Source organism: Perognathus longimembris, chromosome 28, assembly GCF_023159225.1.
Source record: "Perognathus longimembris pacificus isolate PPM17 chromosome 28, ASM2315922v1, whole genome shotgun sequence".
Lineage (NCBI taxonomy): Eukaryota > Metazoa > Chordata > Mammalia > Rodentia > Heteromyidae > Perognathus > Perognathus longimembris.
Genome location: NC_063188.1, coordinates 71,803,021 through 71,829,432, shown reverse-complemented (window position 1 = coordinate 71,829,432; position 26,412 = coordinate 71,803,021). Strand labels below are relative to the sequence as shown.

At 39.9% G+C, this 26,412-nt stretch overlaps 2 protein-coding genes across 13 annotated transcripts in view; both read left to right on the top strand.

Moving 5' to 3' along the window:
* Huwe1 (HECT, UBA and WWE domain containing E3 ubiquitin protein ligase 1) overlaps positions 1-26,412 on the top strand; it is a 158,470-nt gene that overhangs the window by 4,467 nt on the left and 127,591 nt on the right. For 11 of the 12 annotated variants that reach the window (XM_048336497.1, XM_048336507.1, XM_048336504.1 and 8 more), the window contains 2 exons: positions 1,317-1,453; positions 25,163-25,231. In XM_048336497.1, the coding sequence (XP_048192454.1) occupies positions 25,187-25,231 (45 nt within the window). In that variant the 5' untranslated portion in view covers positions 1,317-1,453; positions 25,163-25,186. Of the gene's footprint in view, positions 1-851; positions 948-1,316; positions 1,454-25,162; positions 25,232-26,412 lie in introns of all 12 variants that reach the window. The other variant, XM_048336499.1, reaches the window with a different exon arrangement.
* On the top strand, positions 17,806-18,271 carry LOC125343914 (60S ribosomal protein L30-like). The gene has a single exon (XM_048336508.1). It carries the CDS (start codon positions 17,872-17,874, stop codon positions 18,217-18,219), a length of 348 nt encoding a protein of 115 aa, XP_048192465.1. The 5' UTR covers positions 17,806-17,871; the 3' UTR covers positions 18,220-18,271.

Sequence of the window (26,412 nt, the reverse complement as noted above, 5' to 3'; positions counted from 1 at the left end):
TAATGATATTTGAATATGACTGATTGCAAGACTGAAACTTTTACCAGTATTAGAAATGCAGTGTAAAACTCAGTCTTCTGGGATGACCACTGGCCAGGATGGTTCTGTCAACCACACCCAGGTGTTTTACCTCTTGAAAAGGATAGGTCATCCCTTGTTTACTCATTCCCTCCACTCCTAAGGCAGTATGTCCTATCATTTTATCCTATAAAATTAACCAAATTTGGTGTCATGTATATTAGAGTGGTAAGGGTAGCAATTGCCAGTTTTCATGCATTTTTTCCCCTACCACATTTATTTGACCCCCTCAGATCAGTAAGGAGGTCTGCTATTTGGCATCTTCTTACCTGAGAGAGTTGGAACAATGATTGAAAAACTAAACTTTTCCAAAGAACTGCCTGTTCTTTGATACAGTATTCCTGTTGTGCTTTTGCTATTTTGTATCTTCTTGCTTACTTGTGAAGTAGAAACAACTGTGTTAGTTGGTAGTTTTCCTTACTGATAATATTTTGATTAGCCCAATATCAAAGTGATTGCTTTGTTCTTCTTTTAGAAGTATACAGAGATTGAACATTTACGATGGATAATGATCGGATTATTAACTATAGTGGGATTTAGTTTTGAACTTCATGGTTTGCTATGTTTAGTTTAAGTGCTTAAGAGGTAAACATTCTACCCCTTTTCATCGGAGTATAGTACATCACTTCATTTTAATATTCTGCCTTGGCACTTTATACAGTAGGTTAAGCAGTGACCACAAATTGACCCTCACTTTGACTCTTCTCCAGTATTACAATGAATCCAGGAATGATACTCTTATGATATAACCTAAAAGGTTTAATTTATTCTAGGTAGAGCTCTTCTCAGATATCTCTTATCTCTGAGATAAGAATAAAGACCAGGATGTTTCTTTTGTCTCCCAGTATGGTCCAAAAGCATGTGAGAAGGTGAAAAATAATTTTTTTGTGTACAATTTTTTTCATGAATGTGATATACTTTTCCTTAGTATCAGTTTATAGTGAGGGCTATAAAATATCTATAAGATAAGTAACTATCGCCTATAATTTCATTTGAATTGAAAACAGTTGAGTTTTCAGGGATACTACTGTTCACATGTTATGTTAAAAAAGTATTGTGACTATTAGTTTTCTGAATTCTTCAGTTACTGATCAAAGCAGATCATACAAAATACATATTGATGTGTGACAATTTTGCTTCAGAAATAACTGATTATGTTTAAACATTGATATGATGGTCAACTCCCCCACACTCTAATAAATGTTTATTTTCTCCCCCCCCCCCATCATTTTTCATAGGTCCTCCAATAGCCTAACCTGAGTAGGTTAGTGCTCCAGAGGTACCAGCAGACCAACTTAGTCCGGAAGGTTCAGGAAGCTGTTGAAGTAGTGTTGAGATTTCCTACCAGGATGAGTATGAGTGGCTGTGATTTTAGGTTAGTTTTTTTAGATTTTTGTGGATATTTGTATTTTACTTTCTGAAATGGAGATATGGTGAGTTAATTCCGTTTTGCAGTTGAGCTGCTTTGGTTTCTTCCATTGTCTGTATCAGGTGTGGCACTGGTTGTTTCTTGCATTTTAGAGTATGAAGCTGAATTATTGAATTAAAGGGAACTGTTTTAAGTGAATTGTATCTGAACATGAGTTTTAAAATTACTCAAAAATTGAAAGGTATTTCATATAAACAAATTTTTTGTGCTACTATTGGTGTTTGAACTCAGAGTCTGGATGCTATCCTTTAGCTTTTTTGCTCAAGGCTGGCACTCACCACTTGAAATACAGCTTCCCTTCATTTTATAAAGTTCTTTAAACAATTAGTGCGAAAAATTGTAAACACAGAAAAATTGAATAGTATAATCTCTCCAATGTACCTATTACAAACTTTAACATTGATCAACTATTGGGCATTTTTTATCATCTGTACTTCGACCCATCGCCTCCCATTATGTTGAAATAGGCCTCTGCTGTCATTATTTTTATTGGTGAAATGTTTGTATCTCTAAAGACAAGAGTTGTTTAAACAAAACCTCAAAATCATTTTCACAATTGAAAGAAACAACTTCTTAAAAATAGCAAAGTTAAGCTAGGGTTTGCATTTCCACAATTTTCTGTTTTGTTTCATTTTTTAGTTTAACTCATAATCCAGATAGTTTATTCATCAAAAAAGGTTGATATAGCTTTTAAATCTGAAAGTTCTGCCTTGTGTTTTTCCTTTTCAATTTATTTGTTGAAGAAATTACTCTGTAGCATTTTCCTCACATTCAGAAATTACAGCCCACAGTGGTATATAATCCATTCTTGTTACGCCAAAGACCCCAGAGTACTCATTATAATGGAACAATAGTAGTAATCTCCTGTATGCCAGTTGGAGTTAATACTGCTTGCATAGTCACTATACTGAAATAACTAGTCATGTATTCCATTTTCTGTAGCAAAGTCTGATTTGATACCCAACTTCAGTTCTGTGACTTGGCCCTGCTTACTGTTTTATGTGAAAAGTAGGCCTCCTGGTAGAAGAAGCTAATGTTTCCTAGATAATGACCGATTGTGCCTTTGGGGTTTTTCATGAATGGTTACAATATCCTTAGATGTATACTGTTAGAATGTTGCTGTTGCTGTTGATATTCAGCTGCTCTGATCACAACTTCTAAGCTATTAAGACCTCCTGATGGTGAGGTCATCTAGCTGCCACGGTTTTTGAAATGACAACATTAAAACAGTTTTTGAGAGCTTATAGTTACATCCTGACTTTCAGCAAATTGTTACATTTCTTGTTACACGGAAACAATGTTGCCTCTGGTATAAAAGCCCTTTAAATTGTTTATTTCTCTTCTTGCTCACCATTAGACATGTTGGGATCTATACTGTATCCCTTCCATAGTTAAAACCAGAGACTAGAAGTAGAACATACACAGGCTCTAGATAGCCTTTGACACACCAGTGTGGGGAGAGCAAAGTTTCTGCTTTTTTTTTGCCAGTCCTGGGCCTTGGACCCAGGGCCTGAGCACTGTCCCTGGCTTCTTTTTGCTCAAGGCTAGCACTCAGCCACTTGAGCCACAGCGCCACTTGTGGCCATTTTCTATATATGTGGTGCTGAGGAATTGAACCCAGGGCTTCATGTATACGAGGCAAGCACTCTTGCCACTAGGCCATATTCCCAGCCCCTCTGCTATCTTTAAAATAAGAATTTTAAGTTGAAGCGGCAGAAAGGAGAAAAATCATGGTTTAAAGTGTTGAGGTATTTAGGTGAAATATGATTGTGAATCAGCATTGCTATGGGTCATGAGTTCAGGCCTTTCTGTTCTGTGTTTATTGTTGGAGAAATAAACCACTATTTGCAAATTGGCTAAATACTACAAGAATAATTTATTGTGAATTTGCAGCTAGTTCATGAGTTAACAAAAATTATTTCCAGCACATTGGATATAAGAAGCTTAAACAAGATCACTTAAACCCGAGCAAATTGGTGATACATGATGACTCTAGAGTATTGGTACATACTTTTTGCATACTGTTAGACGTTCTAATATTTTCTCTTGTTCTTAACAGCCCTAAGTTCACAGTAAATATGCTGTTGGTATTTCCTCCCTTTTGATTTGTTTTCTGATACTAGTTCAAAGTATTAAATGCCAAACTTGGTTGTTTTGAAAAGTCTTGTCCTTTACATTCTATGTTTCCTCTACTGAAGTAAGATAAAGTTGGAAACTGTTTAGTTGTGATTATATTCAGCTGCTTTAGAATGATCTTACCATCTATAAGGTAGTCACAAGCACTTATGTTCTTAGTATTTTCCTTTGTTGTTTTCTGACTCCTGTCCTCAATGACTGGTTACCAGATGTTTATATATGCTAATGCCAAGGGGTAATTCTGCTCTTAAGATTCCTTGGGAGCTTCTCATTTGATGTGTCATAGGACTATGGTTGCTAAAACTTGATGTACTTGTTGGCCAGCTTGGTTTTCTGGTTATAGAAACATTCTCAGATAGTGAAGGAGTGGCTCCCAGAGTGAAGCAACTGTAGGTTTTGTTTGGGCTATTATACTGTATATTTTCAACTTTGAGTTCTCTTAAAAATTCTTAAAATCATTTGGTTTTCAAAATTAACCATGTTGTTAATGGATCCCAGAATGTAATTTCAGAGAGTTGGACTTTGTTTTTGTAATGATTTCACTAAATGGAAATTGATATTGTATTTAGTATTAAAATTCTCAACACCAAGATTCTGTTTCTGTAATCTTAAGTATTAAAAAGAGAAAACAGATTTTTTTCCGGTTGGTCATATGACTTGAACTCAGAGTGTAGAGGCTGTCCTTGAGCTTTTGAGCTCTAGGCTAGCACTGACCACCTGAGTTAGAGCTCCACTTCGGACTTTTTGATGTTTAATTGGAGATAAGAGTATCATGGACTTTCCTGTCTGGGCTGACTTTGAGCTTTGGTCCTCAGATCTCAGCCTCCTGAGTAGCTAGGATTACTGGAATGAGCCACCAGCAACCTGCTTCTTTTCCTTTTTAATTTTTTTCTTGCTAGTCCTGGGGCTTGTACTCAGTCAGGGTCTGGGTATTGTCCCTGAGCTTCACACTTGAACCACAGCACCACTTCCAGCCTTTTCCATTTATGTGATACTGAGGAATTAAACCCATGGCTTCATGCATGCTAGGCCAGCACTCTACCGCTAAGCCACATTCCCATCCCTTCATTATTTTCTTCGGCTAATCCTGGGGCTTGAATTCAGGGCCTGAGTCCTGTCCCTGAGCTTCTTTTGCTCAAAGCTAGCACTACTACTTGAGCCACATCAGATTTTTTTCTAGTGGTTTTGTTTTGGTTGCCAGTCCTGGCGCTTGAACTCAGGGCCTGAGCACTGTCCCTGGCTTCTTTTTGGTCAAGGCTAGTACTCTACCTCTTGAGATACAGTGCCACTTCTGGCTTTTATTCTACATATGTGGTGCTGAGGAATCAAACCCAGGGCTTCATGTATACGAGGTGAGCACTTTACGAATAGGCCATATTCCCAGCCCTGTTGTTATTTTTAAGATGTTGTACAAAGGGGTTATTTCATAAAGTCAGGTCAGTTTTCCTTTTTTGTTTTGTTTTTGGGTTGTTTTTTTTTTTTTTTTTTTTTTGCCAGTCCTGGGGCTTTTTCTATATATATGTGGTGCTTTGGAATCGAACCCAGGGCTTCATGTATACAAGGCAAGCACTCTACCACTAGGCCATATTCCCAGCCCTTAAAAATATTTATTTATTTTTTGCCAGTCCTGGGCCTTGACTCAGGGCCTGAGCACTGTCCCTAGCTTCTTTTTGCTCAAGGCTAGCACTCTACCACTTGAGCCACAGCTCAACCTCTGGCCATTTTCTGTATATGTGGGAGTTTTTTCCTTTTTGTGGTCATTAAGTAGTGACTGAAAAAAGGACTCAAAGTAGGGAGAATTTAAATTACTCTGAAATGACCGAATTAGATTTAAAGGATTGGTAAGTCCTAACATACTGCCGTGAATTTATGTACTAGCACAACTAGAATTTAAGTCCTTATATTACATACTAGAAATAATTGCTCTGAGGGGTATATTGCATTTGGTAATGGCTTATGTTTTAGAAAACTTTTAAAAGTTTGCCTAGATAATTACACTCTTTACTGTATTCATTAGCTTGCCTCATTTATGTTCAGGTGTCTTTCTCCTTTGATTTTTTTTTCCTCTTCTACTATGTCTTTCCTTGAGGCTCAATTTCAGTGTATTGCCCAGGCAGGCTTTGAACTCCTGGGCTCTAGTAATCCTCCTGAATCAGTCTCCTGAGAAGCTGAAACTACAGGCATGTACCACTGTACTCTCTACTCTTGTTTTCCTTCTTCCCTCCCTCCCTCCAGCCCTCCCTCCGTTTCTTCTTGTCTTGTCAGTTTTGGAGCTTGAACTCAGGACCTGAGCACTGTCCCTGAGCTTTTTGCTCAAGACTAGCACTCTGCCACTTTGAGCTACAGCTCCAGTTCTGGTGTTCTAGTGGTTAATTGGAGATGAGTCTCACGGGTTTCTCTGGGTTGGGCTGGTTTGAACCATCATCTTCAAATCTCAGCCTCCTGACTAGCTAGGATTAAAGGCAAGACCCACTAGCATCCAGCTCTCTACTTTTCTGTATTGGTATTCTGCCAGATAGTTCTTATGAGTGGAAAGACTTTTCAGTAGTGATTAAGAAAGCTGGACTCTGGAGCCAAACTTCTTTGGCTCACATTCTGACTGAAGCTTATCAGCTGTGTCATTAAAAAATAATTTAACCTCTTCTGCCACACAATTCTTCATCTATAACATAATGATTATGTTACCTACATTATAGGGCTTAGGTTACATTGAGCTGAGTTAATGCATGTAAAGATGCTTATAACAGTGGTTCTGAAACTTTCAGGGTCCATCATCTAGAAGGTGGAAGAATATTGGGTCCTGTTCCCATCACTACTATTAACACACTTGAGTAGCACCCTATATAGCAGGTGAGGGAAGAAGCAAGTATTCCTCTTAATGTTTTGTGTAGTATCTAAAGTGCCTCAGGTGTGGCCCATAGTTAGTGCTTAGTTTTTTTTTTTTTTTTTTTTTGCCAGTCCTGGGGCTTGAACTCAGGGCCTGAGCACTGTCCCTGGCTTCTTTTTGCTCAAGGCTAGCACTCTACCACTTGAGCCACGGTGCCACTTCTGACTTTTTCTATATATGTGGTGGTGAAGAATCGAACCCAGGGCTTCATGCATACGAGGCGAGCACTTTACCACTAGGCCATATTCCCAGCCCAGTGCTTAGTTTTTTTTGTTGTTTTTTTGTTTTGTTTTGTTTTTGGTAGCTCATGCCTCTGATCCTAGCTACTCAGGAAGCTGAGATCTGAGGATTATGGTTTGAAGCCAGCCAGGAGAAGAAAGTCTGTGAGACTCTTATCTTCAATTAAATAGCAAAAAAACTGGAAGTGAAACTGTGGCTTAAGTGGTAGAGGGCTAGCCTTGAGGAAAAAAATACCTCAGGGACAATGTCCAGGCCTCCAGTTTGTTATTTTTTTTTGTTTTCTTTTTTGCCAGTCCTGGGTCTTGCACTCAGGGCCTGAGCACTGTCCTTGGCTTCTTTTTGCTCAAGGCTAGCACTCTACCACTTGAGCCACAGTGCCACTTCCAGCTTTTTCTATATATGTGGTGCTGAGGGGAGCACTTTACCACTAGATCATATTCCCAGCCCACAGGCCTCTAGTTTGACCTCAGAACTAGCACACAAAAATTAATACTGTATCTTCTTTTTCACTGTTACATGTTAGGAACATTTTATTTAAAAGTAATACTATATCTTTTCACTCTACTTATTCTTTCCCTTCAGTTGAACATTTATTGAGTTTCTAAATACAGGGAGTTAGGGATGTAAAATGAAGGAGACTTGGTCCCAGCTCTTGAGAAATTCATATATGGTTCAGCTAAAGACTGTAAATGAGATTGTGTTTAAGTTTCTCAGCCTTTTCTTTTCTACCATCCCTTTTCCATTTATGGTATACATGCATTTGATAGTCTATTGTTTCTCAAAGCTTTCCTAATTATTATGCATACCTCCTCAGCCTTTGAGACTGCAGATATATGAAAAGTATCCAGTTGTCGTTTGTGAATAACAGTATAAAGAAAATTGCAGATTGGCATATGGAGTTGATACTACAATACTAGTTTATAATCTTTAGATGGGCCTACCCTACTTCTGTTCTGTTCTTTTCTTTTTTGCCAGTACTAGAGCTTGAACTCAGGGCTTGAGCACTGTCCCTGGCTTCCTTTTTGGTCAAGGCTAGTACTCTACAACTTGAACTATAGCGTCACTTCTCGCTTTTTCTGTTGATGTGGTGTTTGGGAATCGAACCCAGGGCTTCATGCATGCTAGGCAAGCATTCTACCACTAAGCCACATTCCCAGCCCTCTTTCTTTTCTTTTTCCTTGGTCGGTCCTGGGGTTTGGACTCTGGATCTGGGCCCTATCCCTGAGTTCTTCAACTCATGGCTAGCACTCTACCACTTGAGCCACAGAGCCACTTCTGATTTTCTGGTGGTTAATTGGAGATTAGAGGCTCACAAACTTGCTTGCCCCGGCTGGCTTTGAACAGCGATCCTCAGATCACAGCCACTTGAGTAGCTAGGATTACATATGTGAGCCACTAGCATCCAGCTTCCTCTTTTGCTCAAGGCCACTTCTGGCCTTTTCTGTTTATGTGGTACTGAGGAATCAAACCCAGGGCTTCATGCATGCTAGGCAAGCACTCTACCACCAAGCCACATTCCCAGCCCTGCTTCTGTTATTTTCCTTTCTGGTTTCTGTTTTGTTCCTTTAAGTGCCTTTGTCACTTTTTTCCTTTCCCCTCCTTCCCCTCTCTTTTCCATTTAAATGTACTTGTAGAAGCTCCTAAACTGATTAATCAAGCATGTAAGATGTCTGTGCTTCATATAGATTGTCATAAGTTGGCCTAAAATGTTTAACTATATTTCCATTTTTATTTACAAAATGCGAGCAAAATACATACTTTATAGGTTGCTGTGAGCATTTAAATACAATGTTGTATATTTAAATGTTGAAATTAAAGAATACAAAGGTAAAGCCATTATAATTTTTGTACAATTGATAGATAATACCTATGTTGTTGTCATCTTATTTCATCATTGAGCCTGTTTCCTCATCATTTAAATGAAGGCAGTGATATTCATTTAACAAATAGTTATTGAGAACTACTCATTGCTGCCACATACTGGGAATACAGAGATAAGCAGCTGGAAAATGGATGGAGAACCAAGTGGTCTTAGGGGAGGAAGACTTCAAATCACATTCAGGAGGATCAGTACAATCACATGAGGGAAGGCTAGGAATGTGGCTTAGTGGTAGAGTATGCATGAAGCCCTGGATTCTATTTCTCAGCACAATGTAAACAGAAAAAGCTGTAAGTAGCGTTGTGGCTTAAGTGGTAGCTTTGAGCAAAAGAAGCTCAGGGACTGTGCCTAGGCCCTGAGTTCAAGCCTCAGAACTGGCAATAAAAGAAATAATGTAACTTGAGAAATAGACAGAATGTGACAGCAGTTTATAGGAGTGCATCAGAGAAGGTCATAGAGTTAAGCACATGTGAAACTAGATAATGAGGTCAGAAACACTAAAGATGAAATTATTTAAGGTAGATTTTTAACACTTCATCAAAGGTATTAATGGGATCCAGTGAAGCACTCTAAAGTAATACTTCTGTATATCTAAAAGGATTTCTCCATCCCCTTTTCCCATATCACTGTGTCAATTCAGGAAAATCTACAAAATGTATGTGTATTTGTGGGGGGAAGGTGTTATAATGCTTGTACAACATTCAGGCACCAGGAATGTTTGATATGTTCTTATCTTCATTATTAAGGTAAAATTTAAAGGATAAGCAGTAGGTTTTTCTCAGAAAAAGAAATTGCAAATGTCCAATAATTAAACATATTTTTTGAATCACAAATTCAATTAAAATGACATCTTTTTGGTCATCTAATTTGGCTTTAAGTCACTTTTTGTTTTGTTTTTTGCCAGTCATGGGACTTGAACTCAGGGCCTGAGCACTGTCCTTGGCTTCTTTTTGCTTAAAGCTAGCACTCTACCACTTGAGCCACAGTGCCACTTCTGGCTTTTTCTGTATATGTGGTGCTGAGGAATCAAACCCAGGGCTTCATGTATATGAGGCAAGCACTCTATACCACTAGGCCATATTCCCAGCCCCTGCTTTAAGTCACTTTTTAAAAAATACTGGTCATAGGGCTTGAACTCTGGGCATGGGCACTGTCCCTGAGCTTTTTCCCCTCAAAGTTAGTACTCTACCACATGAGCCACAGTACCATTTCCAGCTTTTTTGAGTAGTTGTATTGGAGATAAGAGTCTCGTGGCTTCGAACTGTGATTGTCAGATCTCATACTCCTCAGTAGCTAGGATTACGGGCATGAGCCACCAGTACCTGGCTAAAGTTTATTTTTTATTTTTAAATCAGTCCTGGGGCTTGAACTCTGGGCCTGCTATCCCCAGGCTTCTTTTGCTCAAGGCTAGTACTGTACCACTTGAGCCATAGCACCACTTTGGGCTTTTTCTGTTGATGTGGTGCTGAGGAATCCCAGGGCTTCATGCATGCTAGGAAAGCACTCTGCAACTAAGCCACATTCCCCCAAAGGCATTTTTGGTTTTTTTTGAACTTTTAATAACTTGTTTGAAAGTACTTCCATGACTTTTAAAGTAATTTCTTATGATTCTAAAGGTAGAGATAGTTAATAAGAATTAAAAGAAAGGCAGCATAGGAATGCCTTAACAAATCCTCATGATATTCATGTTAATTATCATGAGAAAGTTTTAGAAGTGGAATGTAGGAACTTAGACATTTTCATACTTTGCCCTTTAGAAAGACTTACATTTTTCATTGTGGTGTGTTGAGTGTGTGATCCATGGTTATTAACAGTATAATAGTACCTCAATGTAATCCTTGACAAGTTAGTCTGTTATAGGAGAAGATAAACCTGAATTTGGCCAGTTTCATTGCTTATATACATGGTTCCTCCATACTTAAATCAGCTGCCATATTTTATAGGGCTACCCGATCTACTCTGGTCATAAGTGCCTTGCAGTTTTTTCACATAGTCTATGGACTCCAAAACCAGCTCCTCAAAATTAAGTATCTTGATGAGGTCAGCTAGGATTGCAGAAGTGAACCACGGTGCCTTGCAAAACCATAGGTTTGATATTACCCAAACCAGGCTTCTTAATTTATAGACCTAGATTTAGAGATATGACTTGCCCAAGATATCATGGCTGTAAAGTGGTGAGGTTGGATATCAAGTTCAGATTATTATTTCCTAGTCTGGTATTGCTCCCATTTGCTTACTAATCTTTTTGCCTGTCTGTCTGTCTTTTTTATCTATATCTGTCCATCTCATCTATTTATGTATTTTGAGGTGTATTTTTTTTGCCAGTCCTGGGGCTTGAACTCAGAGCCTGAGCACTGTCCCTGGATTCTTTTTGCTAAAGGCTAGCACTCTACCACTTAAGCCAGAGTGCCACGTCTGGCCTTTTCTGTATATGTGGTGCTGAGGAATCGAACCCAGGGCTTCATGTATACGAGGCAAGCACTCTACCATTAGTCCATATTTATATAGCCCAGGCTGACCTGGATCTTAAGATAGTTTTCTTTTTCTTTTTCTTTCATTTTGCAAGTACTGAGGCTTGAAGTCAGAGCTTGGGTTCTATCTCTGAGGGTATTTTTTTTTACCCAAGGCTAGCACTCTACCACTTGCACAACTCCATGTCCATTATTAATCTTTTTTATTTTACTTATGTTTTTCTTTGCCAATTCTGGGTCTTGAGCTCAGCCTGGGCATTGTCCCTGAGCTTCTTTTGCTCAAGGCTTGAGCACAAGTAGTTCAGTTAGCCCTGTAAAATATGGCAGCTGATGTAAGTATGGAGGGAACCATGTATATAAGCAATGAAACTGGCCAAATTCAGGTTTATCTTCTCCTTTAACAGACTACTTGAGCCATTCCACTACTTCCAGCCCTTTCAGAATATTTTTCTTTTCTTTTCCTTTTTTTTTTTTTTTTTGGCCAGTCCTGGGCCTTCGACTCAGGGCCTAAGCACTGTCCCTGGCTTCTTTTTGTTTATTTTTTTTTGTTTTTGTGGACAGTCCTGGGGTGTGGACTCAGGGCCTGAGCACTGTCCCTGGCTTCTTTTTGCTTAGGGCTGGTACTCTACCTCTTGAGCCACAGCGCCACTTCCGGCTTTTTTCTATATATGTGGTGCTGAGGAATCGAACCTAGGGCTTCATGTATACGAGGCAAACATTTTACCACTAGGTCATATTCTCAGCAAACACCCCCCCCCCCCCCCCCCCCCCCCGCTTCTTTTTGCTTAAGGCTAGCACTCTGCCATTTGAGTCACAGCGCCAGTTCTGGCCATTATCTATATATATGGTGTTTGGGAATTGAATCCAGGGCTTCATGTATTGGAGGCAAGCACTCTTGCCACTAGGCCATATTCCCAGCCCGTTTTTCAGAATATTTTATTAAGAATAAAGAGTCTCACAGACATTTCTGCCTGGGCTGGCTTTGAACCATTATCCTCAGATCTCAGCTTCCTGAGTAGCTAGAATTATAGGTGTGAGCCACTGATGCCCATACCATTATTAATCTTTTTCTGAAGTAAAACCTGTCCCTATTTCCCAGTGCCACCAGGTGTTATCCATGAAAGTGCAGAATAGTCATATTCCTATAAAATTATGACAGAAATACAGTAGGTAGAAATTTAGGTAAGAAAGGCAGATCTAAAGGAAGCAATTTTCTTTTTGACTATGGTTATTACAGTCCAACATAGGATCTATTTTAGAACTTTTTTTTGCCAGTCCTGGGGCTTGAACTCATGGCCTGGGCACTGTCCCTGGCTTCTTTTAGCTCAAGGCTAGCACTCTACCACTTGAGCCACAGTGCCACTTCTGTTTTTTTCTGTTTTTGTGGTGCTGAGGAATGGAACCCACAAGTTCATGCTTGCTAGGCAAGCACTCTACTGCTAAGTTACCTCCCAGCCCTGTTTTAAAACTTTTATTGGACAGTTTGATTTGGCTGTATGTTTCTATGCATATATTTGGGTGCCATAAACCAGTGGTTGGAACTGAATTTCCTGATTGGAAAACTTTTGAGTTGATTGATGTTTTCTGGGATAGAGATCCATCGGCTGTATTGGCAGAGCATTTTTTAGCATCCACCAGACTCTGGACTTGCTCCCGTCATGACAAAGGAAAAGAAAGTGTTTCTGAACTCATCTTTCTTTTTCATATATTTTCAATTATAAAAGTAACATGTCTGTTGTTTGTTCAACACAAATAAAATTATTTCAGCTAAAAATGATACCTTCCCCAAATGATAATTCACTTTTTACTCATAACAGACCTCATAAAATTCTGAAAAAATCCATAGGAATCATTTTAGCTGGGTACAATGGTAAACACCTTTTATCTTAGCATCAAGAGACTGAGGCAGGACTATTGCAAGTTCAAGGTAAGTATGTGCTATACAGATTCTCAAAAAAATTGCACATCATTTTATATACTTATATACATAGCAATTTAGTTATATGTACATATATAGTATATATGTGTATGTATGTATATATATGTGTGTGTGTATATGTTTTATATATATGTTAAGTACATGCAAACATAACCTGGGGTTTGAAATCAGGGGAGGGCCTGGGTGCTGTCAGTTTAGTTGCTCAAGGCTAGTGCTCTGTTATTTGAGACACAGTTACCATTTCTGGCTTTCGGTGGTTAATTGGGGATAACAGTTCCATGGTCTTTCTTGTCTGGGTTGGCATTGGACTACAATCTCACATCAGCCTCTTGAGTAAAAAAAAAAAAATTGTGCTAATCCCGGGGCTTGAACTCATGAAGGCCAGGGCACTGTCTCTGAGCTTTTGTGCTCAGTCAGGGCTAGTGCTATACTAATCAGGACCTCGATGTGATCCCTTAGCTTTTTTCATTCAAGGCTGGCACTCTACTACTTGAACCATAACCCTACTTTCAGCTTTTTGAGTAGTTAATTGGAGATGAAAGTCTAGTGGACTTTTTTTTTTTTTTGCCCATGCTGACCTCAAATCTAGATCCTTAGATCTTAGCCTCTTGAGTTGCTAGGAGTATAGATGTGGTCAGGCTGGTTTTCATTTTCTTGCTTAAAAAAAAGTTAATTGTAGGGCTGTGAATGTTGCCTAGTGGCAAGAGTGCTTGCCTCGTACACATGAAGCCCTGGGTTTGATTCCTCAGCACCACATTTATAGAAAATGGCCAGAAGTGGTACTGTGGCTCAACTGGCAGAGTGCTAGCTAGCCTTGAGCAAAAAGAAGCCAGGGACAGTGCTCAGGCCTTGAGTTCAAGGCCCTGGACTGGCCAAAAAAAAAAAGTTAATTGTTACATAGGTAATGTAGAAAGGGGTTAGTTATACAAGTCAAAGTAGAGGCTCTTTTTCTTTCTTTCTTTTTTTTTTTTTGGCCAGTCCTGGGGCTTGGGGACTCAGGACCTGAGCACTGTCCCTGGCTTCTTTTTGCTCAAGGCTAGCACTCTGCCACTTGAGCCACAGCGCCCCTTCTGGCCATTTTCTATATATGTGGTGCTGGGGAATCGAACCCAGGGCCTCATGTATATGAGGCAGGCACTCTTGCCACTAGGCCATATCCCCAGCCCCGAGGCTCTTTTTCTTGATGCTAGCTATTGTGATTGGTGTGAAAGGGAACCTCAGATGTAACTTTGTTTTTTAGTCTGTGGGGCTTTAACTCTGGGCCTGGATGCTGTCCCCGAGCTCTTTAGCTCAAGGCCAGCAGTCTACCACTTGAGCCACAGCACCACTCCTGGCCTTTTCTATAAATGTGGTGCTGAGAAATTGAACTTGGGGCTTCATGTATATGAGGCAAACACTACCACTAGGCCATATTCTCACCCCCCAGATAATTTTTTTTTGTGTTAGCTATACCCTGACCTTTTTCAATTTCTCCATATCTATCTGGCTACCTCACAGTACCCATCTCAATGCCCTGCATGTAGTATTTTTAGAACTATGTAGGAAGACAAATGTTAATGAATATTTTGACATGGTTTCCTCAGAGGAAAATTTTACCAAGAATTTAATGTGACTTGGACTTAATTTTAGCTTTATTAAGTGAAATATATATTTACTCATTTATTAATCTAAGTTGCATTTATTAATCTCATTTACTTATGCTGGTGACAGGAATCCAAAGGCAAATATAACAGTTTCACTTGTTCAAAACTCACTGTACTTGGGTGCCAGTGACTCACAGCTGTAATCTTAGCTACTCAGGAGACTGAGATCTGAGGTTCACTGTTTGAAATCAGCCCCGTAGACATTTTTGTTGTTGATCATGGGGCTTCAACTCTGGGCCTGGGCATGCTGTCCTTGAGTTTTTTTGCTCAAGGCTCGTGGGCTCCCACCTTGAGCAACAGCAGCACTTCTGGTTTTCTGGTGGTTAATTGAAGTCTCACGGACTAACTGCCTGGCTTGGCTATGAACTGGGATCCTCAGATCTCGGCCTCCTGAATAGCTAGGAATACAGTGTGGCCACCTGCACCTGGCCTGGCCCCATTCGACTCTTACCTTCGGTTTCTACTGGAAGTAAAAATGTGGCTCAGGTGGAGAACATCAACTTTGAGCAATGAAGCCAAGAAAGGGTGTGAGACTTTGACTTCAAGCCCCAGTAACAACTCAAAAATCTTTTATTAATAGTAGGCAAAGCTGAAAAAGCACTTACGTTTGAAAACTAGGTTTGGTGTAGAGACAGGGAGAACCAGTCATTATATATTGATCTTTTGCATCAAGTGTGACCACAAATAATGGTATTGGAGATAGATATTACTTGAAGGACGTAGACCAGGATTATTTGCAATTATAAGTTTAACATTTTATGGACAAGGATTCTAACTTTCCTCCATAATTTGTGTAATTAACATGTGTGTATTGCAGTTTTTATTTTTTGTTCTGAATGCTAAGAACTTGACATACTGCATTTCCTGTCTGCTGGCAGAACTGATAATCTACAACTTTGATCCTATTGTGTTACCTAGTTCTTCTCATGTTAATTTTCCCCAAAACTGTGAATACCTTGACTAGAAAGATAACCTCCTGGAGCTGTAGCTTCTCTGTAGAAGATGTGCTGGGATAGCCTTTTCAGTTACATTCATTCTCCAAAGTCAATGTTGGAGGTTTCAGAGCCCTTTTTCTTGGCATCCCATCCCTTATTTCTTTTGCATGAGCATACTGCAGTGTGAAGAAGCACCTAGAGCAAGCCTACACACTAATTTGAGCTGAAATATATTCAAATCTTAAATGCAAATTCTGAAGAAGAATTTCCAGATTTGTCTTGGGTGTGTAAAAGCTACTCATTGCTTCATGACTCCATCTTACTATTAGTTCCCAATAATATCAAGTCCAGCAATCCTTAAGGCACCTGAGAGTGTTGTTTGTTGAAGATAGGGAGACAAATATCTGTAGGAGAGGGAGTAGTAAGGTGTACTGTAAAAGTAAATATGCACATTGTAGAGTAAGCATATGTTTGTGTCCAGGTTCTATCACTTCCTAGGTATCTGGCTATTCTTAGGAAACTGGACATAGCCTTTCTCAAGTTGTCATATGGATTAGAGATATAAAATAGGACTAAAGTAAAATGTTAGCTATTGTGATCATAAATGGTTTTCTTATCTGTTGGCTGTATATTAATGTAGATACTTAGGAACTATATCAGATTAATTATAGTGTCTCCTTTAACAAATTAGTAATTAGTGATGCTTCTGCCTTTGTATGGTTGGGCTTCAAGATTCAGCTTGCAGGTGCTTCTTGACGTGGTCAGTACTGCTCCCAAGTGAATTTATTTTCAGAGGCTGCAAAAGCAAGGGGAATCATTGCAAAGTAAAAGGAATCAGAGTATTAATTATTTGCCTTGTGGAATGTTGGAGTGTAATGTTCTTTTTTTAAAGCCTTTTATTTTTTTTCTGCCAGTCCTGGGGCTTGAACTCAGGGCCTGAGCACTGTCCCTGGCTTCTTTTTGCTCAAGGCTTGTACTCTACCTCTTGAGCCACAATGCCCACTTCCGGCTTTTCTGTTTATGTGGTATGAATCGAACCCAGGCCTTCATGCATGCTAGGCAAGTACCCTACCACTAAGCCACATTCCTGAGTTGTTATTTTTTGTTTTTTTTTTGTTTTTTTTTTTTGCCAGTCCTGGGCCTTGGACTCAGGGCCTGAGCACTGTCCCTGGCTTCTTTTTGCTCAAGGCTAGCACTCTGCCACTTCAGCCACAGCGCCACTTCTGGCCGTTTTCTAGATAGGTGGTGCTGGAGAATCGAACCCAGGGCTTCATGTATATGAGGCGAGCTCTCTTGTCACTAGGCCATATTCCTAGCCCTGCAGGAAACTTTTTATACATTAATTTTTGTTAGCATACATTAGTTACACTGGGGGAGAATTGCATTGTGACATCTCTGCTAATGTGTACTGTGCATTCCAGTCACTTCATTACTTTCTCTTTCTACTTCCAAAATAATTTCATCAGGTTTAATTGTTGTACTCATACAGGCAAACCATGTACTTCATATATACTTATCCTCATTCACTGTGTTAACTCAACACCCTCCTGCTAGTGCCCATTCTCCCAACAGAGCCTTTTCCTGCCCCTAACAACCTATTGATCAATAACTTTCACTGGGGTTCTTCATACTGTTTTCATAGTTACTATGTAACTGTGAAACAATTCACAATTCAAAACAATTCACTTCTTTTTTTTCCCTTTCCCCTTTGCCTCATTCTAAATTTGATACATATGTGCAACATCACTTAGCAATCAAAAGCAAGTGCTTTCTCTGGATGCCAGTTATTGGAAAGAAAGCTACAAGAGCTACCAATAGGTAACTTAAAAAAAATTTGGTACATGTCCTTTGGCTTAGTTTATACCACTTTCTTTCTTAAAAAACATTATAGGGCTTAGCCTGGCTCCAGTAGCTCAGGCCTGTTATCCTACCTACACAGGAGGCTGAGACCTGAAAGATCTAGGTTCCAAGACAGCTAAGGCAAAAATGGAGTTCACAAGACTCATCTTCAATTAGCCAGCACAATGTTGGACTGGAGGTATGGCTCAATGGGGTAGACCGCCGGCTGGCAAATGCAAGGCCTTGGGTTCAAACCTCAATGCTGCTAAAATAACAAAACCAAATAAGTAAAGAAAATAAAAATTTTATTAACGAAAATAATTGGGCTTTCTCGCCACCCGGCCATCTTGTCAGCTGCTTTCGGTTGGGAGCCCTCCCGCACCTAAGGCAGGAAGATGGTGACTGCCAAGAAGACAAAAAAGTCTCTGGAGTCAATCAATTCTAGGCTCCAACTTGTTATGAAAAGTGGAAAGTGCGTGCTGGGGTACAAGCAGACCCTGAAGATGATCAGACAGGGCAAAGGGAAATTGGTCATCCTCGCCAACAACTGCCCAACCTTGAGGAAATCTGAAATAGAATACTATGCTATGTTGGGCAAAACTGGTGTCCATCACTACAGTGGCAATAATATTGAACTGGGCACAGCATGTGGGAAATACTACAGAGTATGCACACTGGCTATCATTGATCCAGGTGATTCTGATATCATTAGAAGCATGCCAGAACAAACTGGAGAAAAGTAAACTGCATAATTTTTCTTTAATAAAACTTGTCAGAGCTGGTTTAAAAACAAAACAAAAAAAAGAAAATAATTGGATGCTTTGAAGATTTGAAATGGTCTAAAAGCATGAAGCATTGAAAAACTGTCTTGTCTGCCAGCTAGAGGCAATTACTGACAATGTCTTATTTTTTTGATTAAAAAATGTTTATTTTCACTAGCATACATTATTTATACAGGGGAGAGTTCATTGTGGCATTTTCACACATATAAACAGTGTATCCCAATCAACCTCACACCTTCACCCATTTTTTTTCAAATTTTTATTATCAAAGTGATGTACAGAGAGGTTACAGTTTCATACGTTAGGCGTTGGATATATTTCTTGTACTGTTTATTACCTTGTCCCTCATACCCCCCTCCCTCCTCCCCCTTTCCCTTTCCCCCCATGAGGTGTTCAGTTCACTTACACCAAACAGTTTTGCAAGTATTGCTTTTGTTGTAGTTTGTCTTTTTTTACCCTGTATCTCTCAATTTTGGTATTCCCTTTCAATTTCCTAGTTCTAATACCAGTATGCACGGTTTCCAATATACTCAGATAAGATTACAGAGATAGTATAGGTACAACCACAGGAAGGTGATACAAGAACATCATCAATAATAGAAGCTACAGATACAGATGGGACGTTGAAAGTAGTTACAACTGTGATATAACAATCGTTTCCATAACATGGAGTTCATTTCACTTAGCATCATCTTATGTGTTCATAAGGGTATAGCTATTGGGCTCTTGTGATGCTCTGCTATGACTTGCCTAATCCTGTGCTAATTATTCCCAATAAGGGAGACCATAGAGTCCATGTTTCTTTGGGTCTGGCTCACTTCACTTAGTATAATTTTTTTCCAAGTCCTTCCATTTCCTTACAAATGGGGCAATGTCATTCTTTCTGATAGAGGCATAAAATTCCATTGTGTATATGTACCACATTTTCCTGATCCATTTGTCTACTGAGGGGCACCTGGGTTGGTTCCAGATTCTAGCTATGACAAATTGTGCTGCAATGAACATTGCTGTGCTGGTGGCATTACTGTGATTTTGTTTGTGGACTTTTGGATAGATACCCAAAGGTGGGGCTGCTGGGTCATAGGGGACTTCTATATTGAGCCTTCTGAGGAATCTCCATACTGCTTGCCAGAGTGGCTGAACCAGTTTACATTCCCACCAACAATGAAGTAGGGTTCCCTTTTGGCCACATCCCCTCCAACAATTGTTATTGTTAGTTTTCTTTCTTTTTTTTTTTTTTTTTGCCAGTCCTGGGCTTTGGACTCAGGGCCTGAGCGCTGTCCCTGGCTTTTTGCTCAAGGCTAGCACTCTGCCACTTGAGCCACAGCGCCACTTCTGGCCATTTTCTGTATATGTGGTGCTGGGGAATTGAACCCAGGGCTTCAAGTATACAAGGCAAGCGCTCTTGCCACTAGGCCATATCCCCAGCCCCCTAGTTTTCTTGATAAATGACATTCTTACTGGGGTGAGATGGAATCTCAATGTTGTTTTGATTTGCATTTCTTTTATGGCCAGTGATGTAGAGCACTTTTTCATATGTCTCTTGGCCATTCTCATTTCTTCATCAGAGAAGTCTCTTTGTAAGTCTTTAGCCTACTTGATGAGGGGGCTATTGGTTCTTTGCGGTTTTGTTTTGGAAGAAGGTAATTTTTTTAGTTCTGCATATATTTTAGAGATGAGGCCTTTGTCCGTTGAATGGCCTGTAAAGATCTTCTCCCAGTCTGTGGGCTTTCTGTTTATCTTGAGAGCTATGTCCTTTGCCGTGCAGAAGCTCTGCAGTTTGATGCAGTCCCATTTGTCCAACCTTTCTTTGATTTGTAGCCTTTCTGGGTCATTGTTAAGGAAGTTCCGTCCTGTGCCAAGGAGCCCAAGTGTTTCTCCTACTCCTTCCTTTAGTGTTTTCAGGCTGTCTGTTTTGATTTCGAGGTCTTTAATCCATTTGGAATTGATTTTGGTGCAGGGTGATATATAAGGATCTAGTTTTAGTTTGTTGCATGTGTTGAGCCAGTTTTGCCAGCATCATTTGTTAAAGAGGCTATCTTTCTTCCAAACTATTGTTTTAGCTCCTTTATCAAAGATGAAGTAGGCGTAGTTCTGTGGGTTCATTTCTGGGTCTTCAATTCTGTTCCATTGGTCTTCAGGCCTGTTCCGGACCTTCACCCATTTATTTTTTGGGGGGCATTGCCCTAAAATTTAGCTTTTTTGCTCAGGCTGGTGCTCTGCCAATTCAGCTACATCTCCACTTCCAGTTTTTTGGTTGTTGATTGGAATTAAAGAGTCTTGCACATTTTCCTGCCCTGACTGGATTTGAACCATGATCCTCAGATCTCAGACTCCTGAGTAGCTAGGGTTACAGGCATGAATAACCTGCTCCTGCTTCTACTCTCCCTTTTTAATAATAATTTCAACTGGTTTCATTGTTCTATTTTCATGTTACAGATACACTACATGGTCCATATTCATCCTCATCCACCTTCATTAGTCCTACTCGCGCTCATGCCCACTCACCCAACATTTGTCACTCATTTTTTAGTACATATTATTCCAAGGGGTTTCACTATGGTTTTGCGTTTGTGCTTATTTTATTATTTTGCTTAGAATAACCCTCTATTGGTTTGTCTTGCTACCTCGTGAGAAGTGATATATATATATATACATATATAGTTATATATATATAGTTATATATTATGTTAACTAAGCACATAGGAAGAGATACCCATTCAAAATTTAAGAGATTAGGGACAATATTGTATTTAATTCTGGATAGTTTGAGTCTTCCTTCCCAACTTTGAAAGGGACTCATTCCACTGTCCTTTTTGTTTTGTTCTGTTTTGTGTTTTGCCAGTCCTGGAGCTTGAACTCAGGGCCTGAACACTGTCCTTGGCTTCTTTTTGTTCAAGGCTGGTACTCTACCATTTGAAACATGCCCCAGCCTGTAATTTTTCTACTACAAGACTGTGCTTGTTTATAACCAATTGTAATTATTGCTTTGATTTTTCTACCCCTGAGTTCAAGCCCCAGGACTGGGGAAGAAAAACTAACAAAAAACTCTTTAACCAGTAATGTGTAGGATCAGAAGCAAAACTATGAGCACCAACTTTAAGAAAATAATGAATTACTATAGATTCAACCTCCTGGATCTGGATTACAGGTATGAGCTATTGACCCCTGGCAATATTTAGTAATTTTTATTAAGTAGTTGTACAAACAGGTTTCAATTCCAGAAGTAGGAGAGTACATTGCACCTTTTTGGGGGGGTCAATTGTGGGGTTTGAACTTGGGGCCTGGGCACTGTCCTTGAGCTTTTGCGCTCAAGGCCAGTGCTCTACTCTGCCACTTTTAGCCTGTCCACAGCTCCACTTCCAGTTTTCTAGTAGTTAGTAGGATGTAGGAATACGAACATGAGCCACTGGTGCCTGGCTATCTAGAACATTCTTGTGTGCTTGCTATAAACTCCTGTGCTGAAGTGATATTGTTCCACATCAGCCTCCCAGGAAGCTCAGTCTGCAGACTTTGGCCACTACAGATATCTATTTCACTGATGTAAGTTAGAACTTAGGTACCTTTCTAAGTCAAATATTGCTCAAGTTTTAAGGTTTCCTAAGTCTGTCATTAGTGCTATATATGTTTTCTCTAGCACCTGAGCCATACCTCCGGCCCAGATATGTATATTTTCTCTAATGCTTTATTATGTTGCCGCTTATATATTGAAATACCATTGACAATTGTATATTTATTTAGTCCTTGCTTGCTTCCTGTCTTTGTTTTTTTGGCCATGAGACCTCTTCAGCTTTCATTTTTACATTTATGAATTGAGCAGTTTTATCATTTAAAATTCATTAAGTTCTATGCATGTGCCTGTTATTTCACTGTGTGCTAATGACTTCAGAACAAAAATAAACAGTACTGGTACTAGTAGAAAAACTTACTTTTTTCTGCATTAGCCAACTCTTCTGTAGTTCCAAGCATTCAAATAGTACAGTGTATTTTACTTATTAAAGCTACCTGCTTATTTATCTGAAGATTTACTAGAAACCAGTTTGCTTCTAAAACAAATGTAACAGGATATACAATGGTTGTGGTTTGCTTGAGTATATACATTATTTAGTACTTTGGTTTTGGAAGATTGAGTTTTAAAATGAGACTTTTAGAGTAATCACAGCAAAATGAAGTAGAATGTATGGAAATCATGCTAAATTTGTGTTTAGTTTTGGGAAAGCACAACTTCTAAAGTAGTTGTACTGTTTTGCATTATCAACAAGATTGAATAAGAGTTCCTTTTTTGATCCACGTCTTTGCCAGGATTTCATGTCAGAGTTCTAAGTTTGATCACTAAGGTATATAGTGATACCGCATTGTTGCTTTAAGTTACATTCTCCTGAAGAATGTGAGCTGGAGCATCTTTTCATAGGCTAATTTTCTGTGTGTTTTCTTCTGTAGAGTATTTGTTAAGACCCATTACTTCTTTCATTGGCTTGTGTTATTGTTGATTTTGTATGCGTGTGTGTCCATGCATGCACGCGTGTGCACCGGTGCTGGGACTTGAACTCAGCCTGTGCGTGGTCCCTGAACTGTTTTGCTTAAGGCTACTTAACCACCTGAACCACAGCTTCATTTCTACCTTTTTATGGTTAAATTTTTAGTCCTGGCTGGCTTCAAACCCCAATCCTCAGATCTCAGCCTCCTGAGTTGCTAGGATTACAGGCATGAGCCATGGTACCAGGGTTGGTTTTGCCTATTCTTTTCAGAGTATTTTCTAGACTGGAAGCCTTTAATTTTAGTGTTAGCACCTTTGGTTATATCTAAAAAGCCATCTCCATATCCTGTATCATTTAGATTTTCACTTTGTTGTCTTCTAAAAGTAACATATCCCATTTTCCATTTAGGTCTGTGATCCATTTTCTTTCTTGTTTTCTGTGAAGACTATAATGTTGGTCTAGGGTTTTATTTGCATATGAACGGTTAGTTCTTTATTTTATTTAATTTTGGCTAGTCATGGGGCTTGAATTCAGGGCCTGAGCACTGTCCCTGGTTTCTTTTTGCTCAAGGCTAGCACTCTACGTCTTGAGCACAGCGCCACTTTCCAGCCTTTTCTGTTTATGTGGTGCTGAGGAATTGAACCTAGGGCTTCGTGCATGCTTGGCAAGCACTCTACCGCTGAGCTACATTTTCAGCCCCCCCAGCTTTATTTTTTTGAAATGACGTTATTTCATCCATATATTACATTTGTTTCCTTACCAGAGATGAGTTGACTACACATAATGTGGGTTACTGCACTCTGTTCTGTTGTATCTCTGTTCTGTTGTATCACCATAGCTTTACAAGTATGGTAGGTCTCCCGTCATGTACTTCAGTGTTCTACTTACTTTTACATCTCCACATAAACTTTTTATTTTAAAAATTAGTCAGTACTGGGACTTGAACTCAGGGCCTGGGGACTCAGTGTTTCTTAGCTCTTGTTGCTTAAAGCTGGCAGTCCACCACTATAGCTACAGCTCTACCTCGAACCTTTTGGTGGTTTTAATTGGAAAGGAGTCTCATTGACTTTCCTGCCTAGGCTTGCTTTGATCTGTGATCCTTAGCAAGGATTACAGGTGTGAGCCACCAGTGCCCAACTGCTTTTTCTTTTTTGCTAGCATATATTAGTTGTACAAATATGTGTCATGTTTTATAATTTTAGCAGCTGTATTATCATTTCTTTCTCTTTTTTTGCCAGTGTTAAGGCTTGGCCTGAGCACTATCCCTGGCATCTTTGTGCTCAAGGCTACACTACCACTTGAGCCACAGTGCCATTTCTCACCTTTTCTGTTCATGTGTTGGTGAGGAATTGAACTGAGGGCTTCATGCATGTTAGGCAAGCACTCTACCGCTGAGCCAGTATTATCATTTCTAACCAATTCTATTTTGAACAGTTTGATCCTTTCTGGTTTTTTTTTCCCCTCTCCTGGGGCTTGTACTCAGTGCCTGAGTACTGTCCCTGGCTTCTTTTTACTCAAGACTAGCACTCTACCACTTGAGCCACAGCGCCACTTCTAGCTTTTCCCTTCCCTTCCCTTCCCTTCCCTTCCTTCCTTCCTTCCTTCCTTCCTTCCTTCCTTCCTTCCTTCCTTCCTTCCTTCCTTCCTCCCTCCCTCCCTCCCTCCCTCCCGCCCTCCCTCCCTCCCTCCCTCCCTCCCTCCCTCCCTTCCTTCCTTCCTTCCTTCCTTCCTTCCTTCCTTCCTTCCTTCCTTCCTTCCTTCCTTCTGTGTTGCTGTGGAATCAAACCCAGGGCTTCATGCGTGCTAGGCACGCACTCTACCACTAGGCCACATGCCAGCCTTCTTTTCTGTTTCTGTTCACTATTATCCATCATCTGGTAGAGTGGACGTTTTTTGTTTTGCCATTTCTGGGTCTTGAACTCAGGGCAAGGGTACTGTCCCTGAGCTTCTTTTGCTCGAGGCTAGCATTCTACCACTTGAGCCACAGTGCCACTTCTAGGCAAGCACTCTACTATCAAGCCAAGTTCCCAGCCCCTTGTATATAACCTTAATTACTTTCTTTGGACAAGTTCCTAGGTGTGGAATTGTTGAGATTTCTAAGAAAATCATGAGATCATTGTGAATTTTTTCCATTCTGATATGTACAGTTTTATTTTCAATTAAGGATTTGGTGTCCTTGTAGAAGAAATATTTCCATTTGACTACTATTTGGTTCGGTGCTTTGTGTAACAGGGATGTGGCCCACTTTCATCTGGATTGATTTTTTTTAACCACCTCTATCTTCTTTCTGGATATAATTTGGAATAGCATCATAAAATAACTTCAGTGATTTTACTTTAGATATTTTTGATGCTGTTATATCTCGGCATGTAGAGCTCAAGGATGTAAGTTTTATGTTCTTACTTATTTTGGTGTTATCTTTTCAGATTATAAAGCAGAAAATCGAAAACATGAAAGTAGATAGGACTAAACTGAAAAAGACACCTACTGAGGCTGTGAGTATCCAAAAGTTTGCTTTGCCTATGTATTATTCATTGCAAGTGAAAACAATGCTTATGGTCAGTTTACTCATATTGTTCTTCTAAATACATTGTTCCTTGTATAGATAAAGGACAGTGAAACATCACCTTGTGGGGCTGGATGAATTGCTTGGTGTTCTAATATGTATGCGTCCTAACATCACAACAAGAGTCAAACAAATTTCCCTATAAGTTTATTGATTAAAAGTGAATCTTAGGGGGCTGGGAATATGGCCTAGTAGCAGAATACTTGCCTTGCATACATGAAGCCCTGGGTTCGATTCCTCAGTATTACATATATAGAAAAAGCCAGAAGTGGCGCTGTGGCTCAAGTGGTAGAGCGCTAGCCTTGAACAAAAGGAAGCTAGGGACAGTGCTCAGGCCGAGTTCCAGGCCCAGGACTGGCAAAAATAAAGTGAATGGGAGGCTGGGGGGCATGACTCAGTGGTAGAGTGCTTAGCTAGGATGCATGAAGCCATCCTGGGTTTGATTCCTCAGTACCACATAAACGGAAAAGGCCAGAAGTGGCACTGTGTCTCAAGTGGTAGAGTGCTAGCCTTGAGCAAAAGAAGCTCAGGGACAGTGTCCAGGCCCTGAGTTTAATCCCCAGTACTGGCAAAAAATAAAGTGAATCACAAAGCTAGGTGCTGGTGGCTCTCGTCTGTACCTACTCAGGAGGCTGAGTTCTGAGGGTCGTGGTGGTCCAAAGACAACCCAGCTGGAGAAGTCCCCTTGAGACTAGATTGCTGGCCTTGAGCAAAAGAGCTAAGGTACAGCATCCAGGCCCTGAGTTCAAGCCTTATGACCAACAACAGGTGTGAATGGAAAAATGACCAGTGACAATACTTTGTAGTTGTATGTACCTAAAATGGATCAGCCTGCTATTTTTATGCATTGTAATGAAGAGTGATATAATGTGCCAATCAACTAGCTATTGGATCTTTCTCAGTTTTTTTTTCTTTTATACTCGTAGTGGGACTTGACTCAAACTCAGGGCCTCATGCTCTTTTCTACCTAAGAGTAGTACTCTAATGCATATGCCACACCCACACTTACAGGTTTTGGGTGGTTGATTGGAGGGGAGAGTCTCATGGGCTTTTCTGCCAGGGATGGTTTCAAACTACAATCCTCAGATCTTAGCCTTCTGAGTAGCTAGG

What these genes read in the sequence shown, in the direction of transcription:
- LOC125343914 (XM_048336508.1), top strand. Translation starts at nt 17,872, where the DNA reads ATGGTGACTGCCAAGAAGACAAAAAAGTCTCTGGAGTCAATCAATTCT.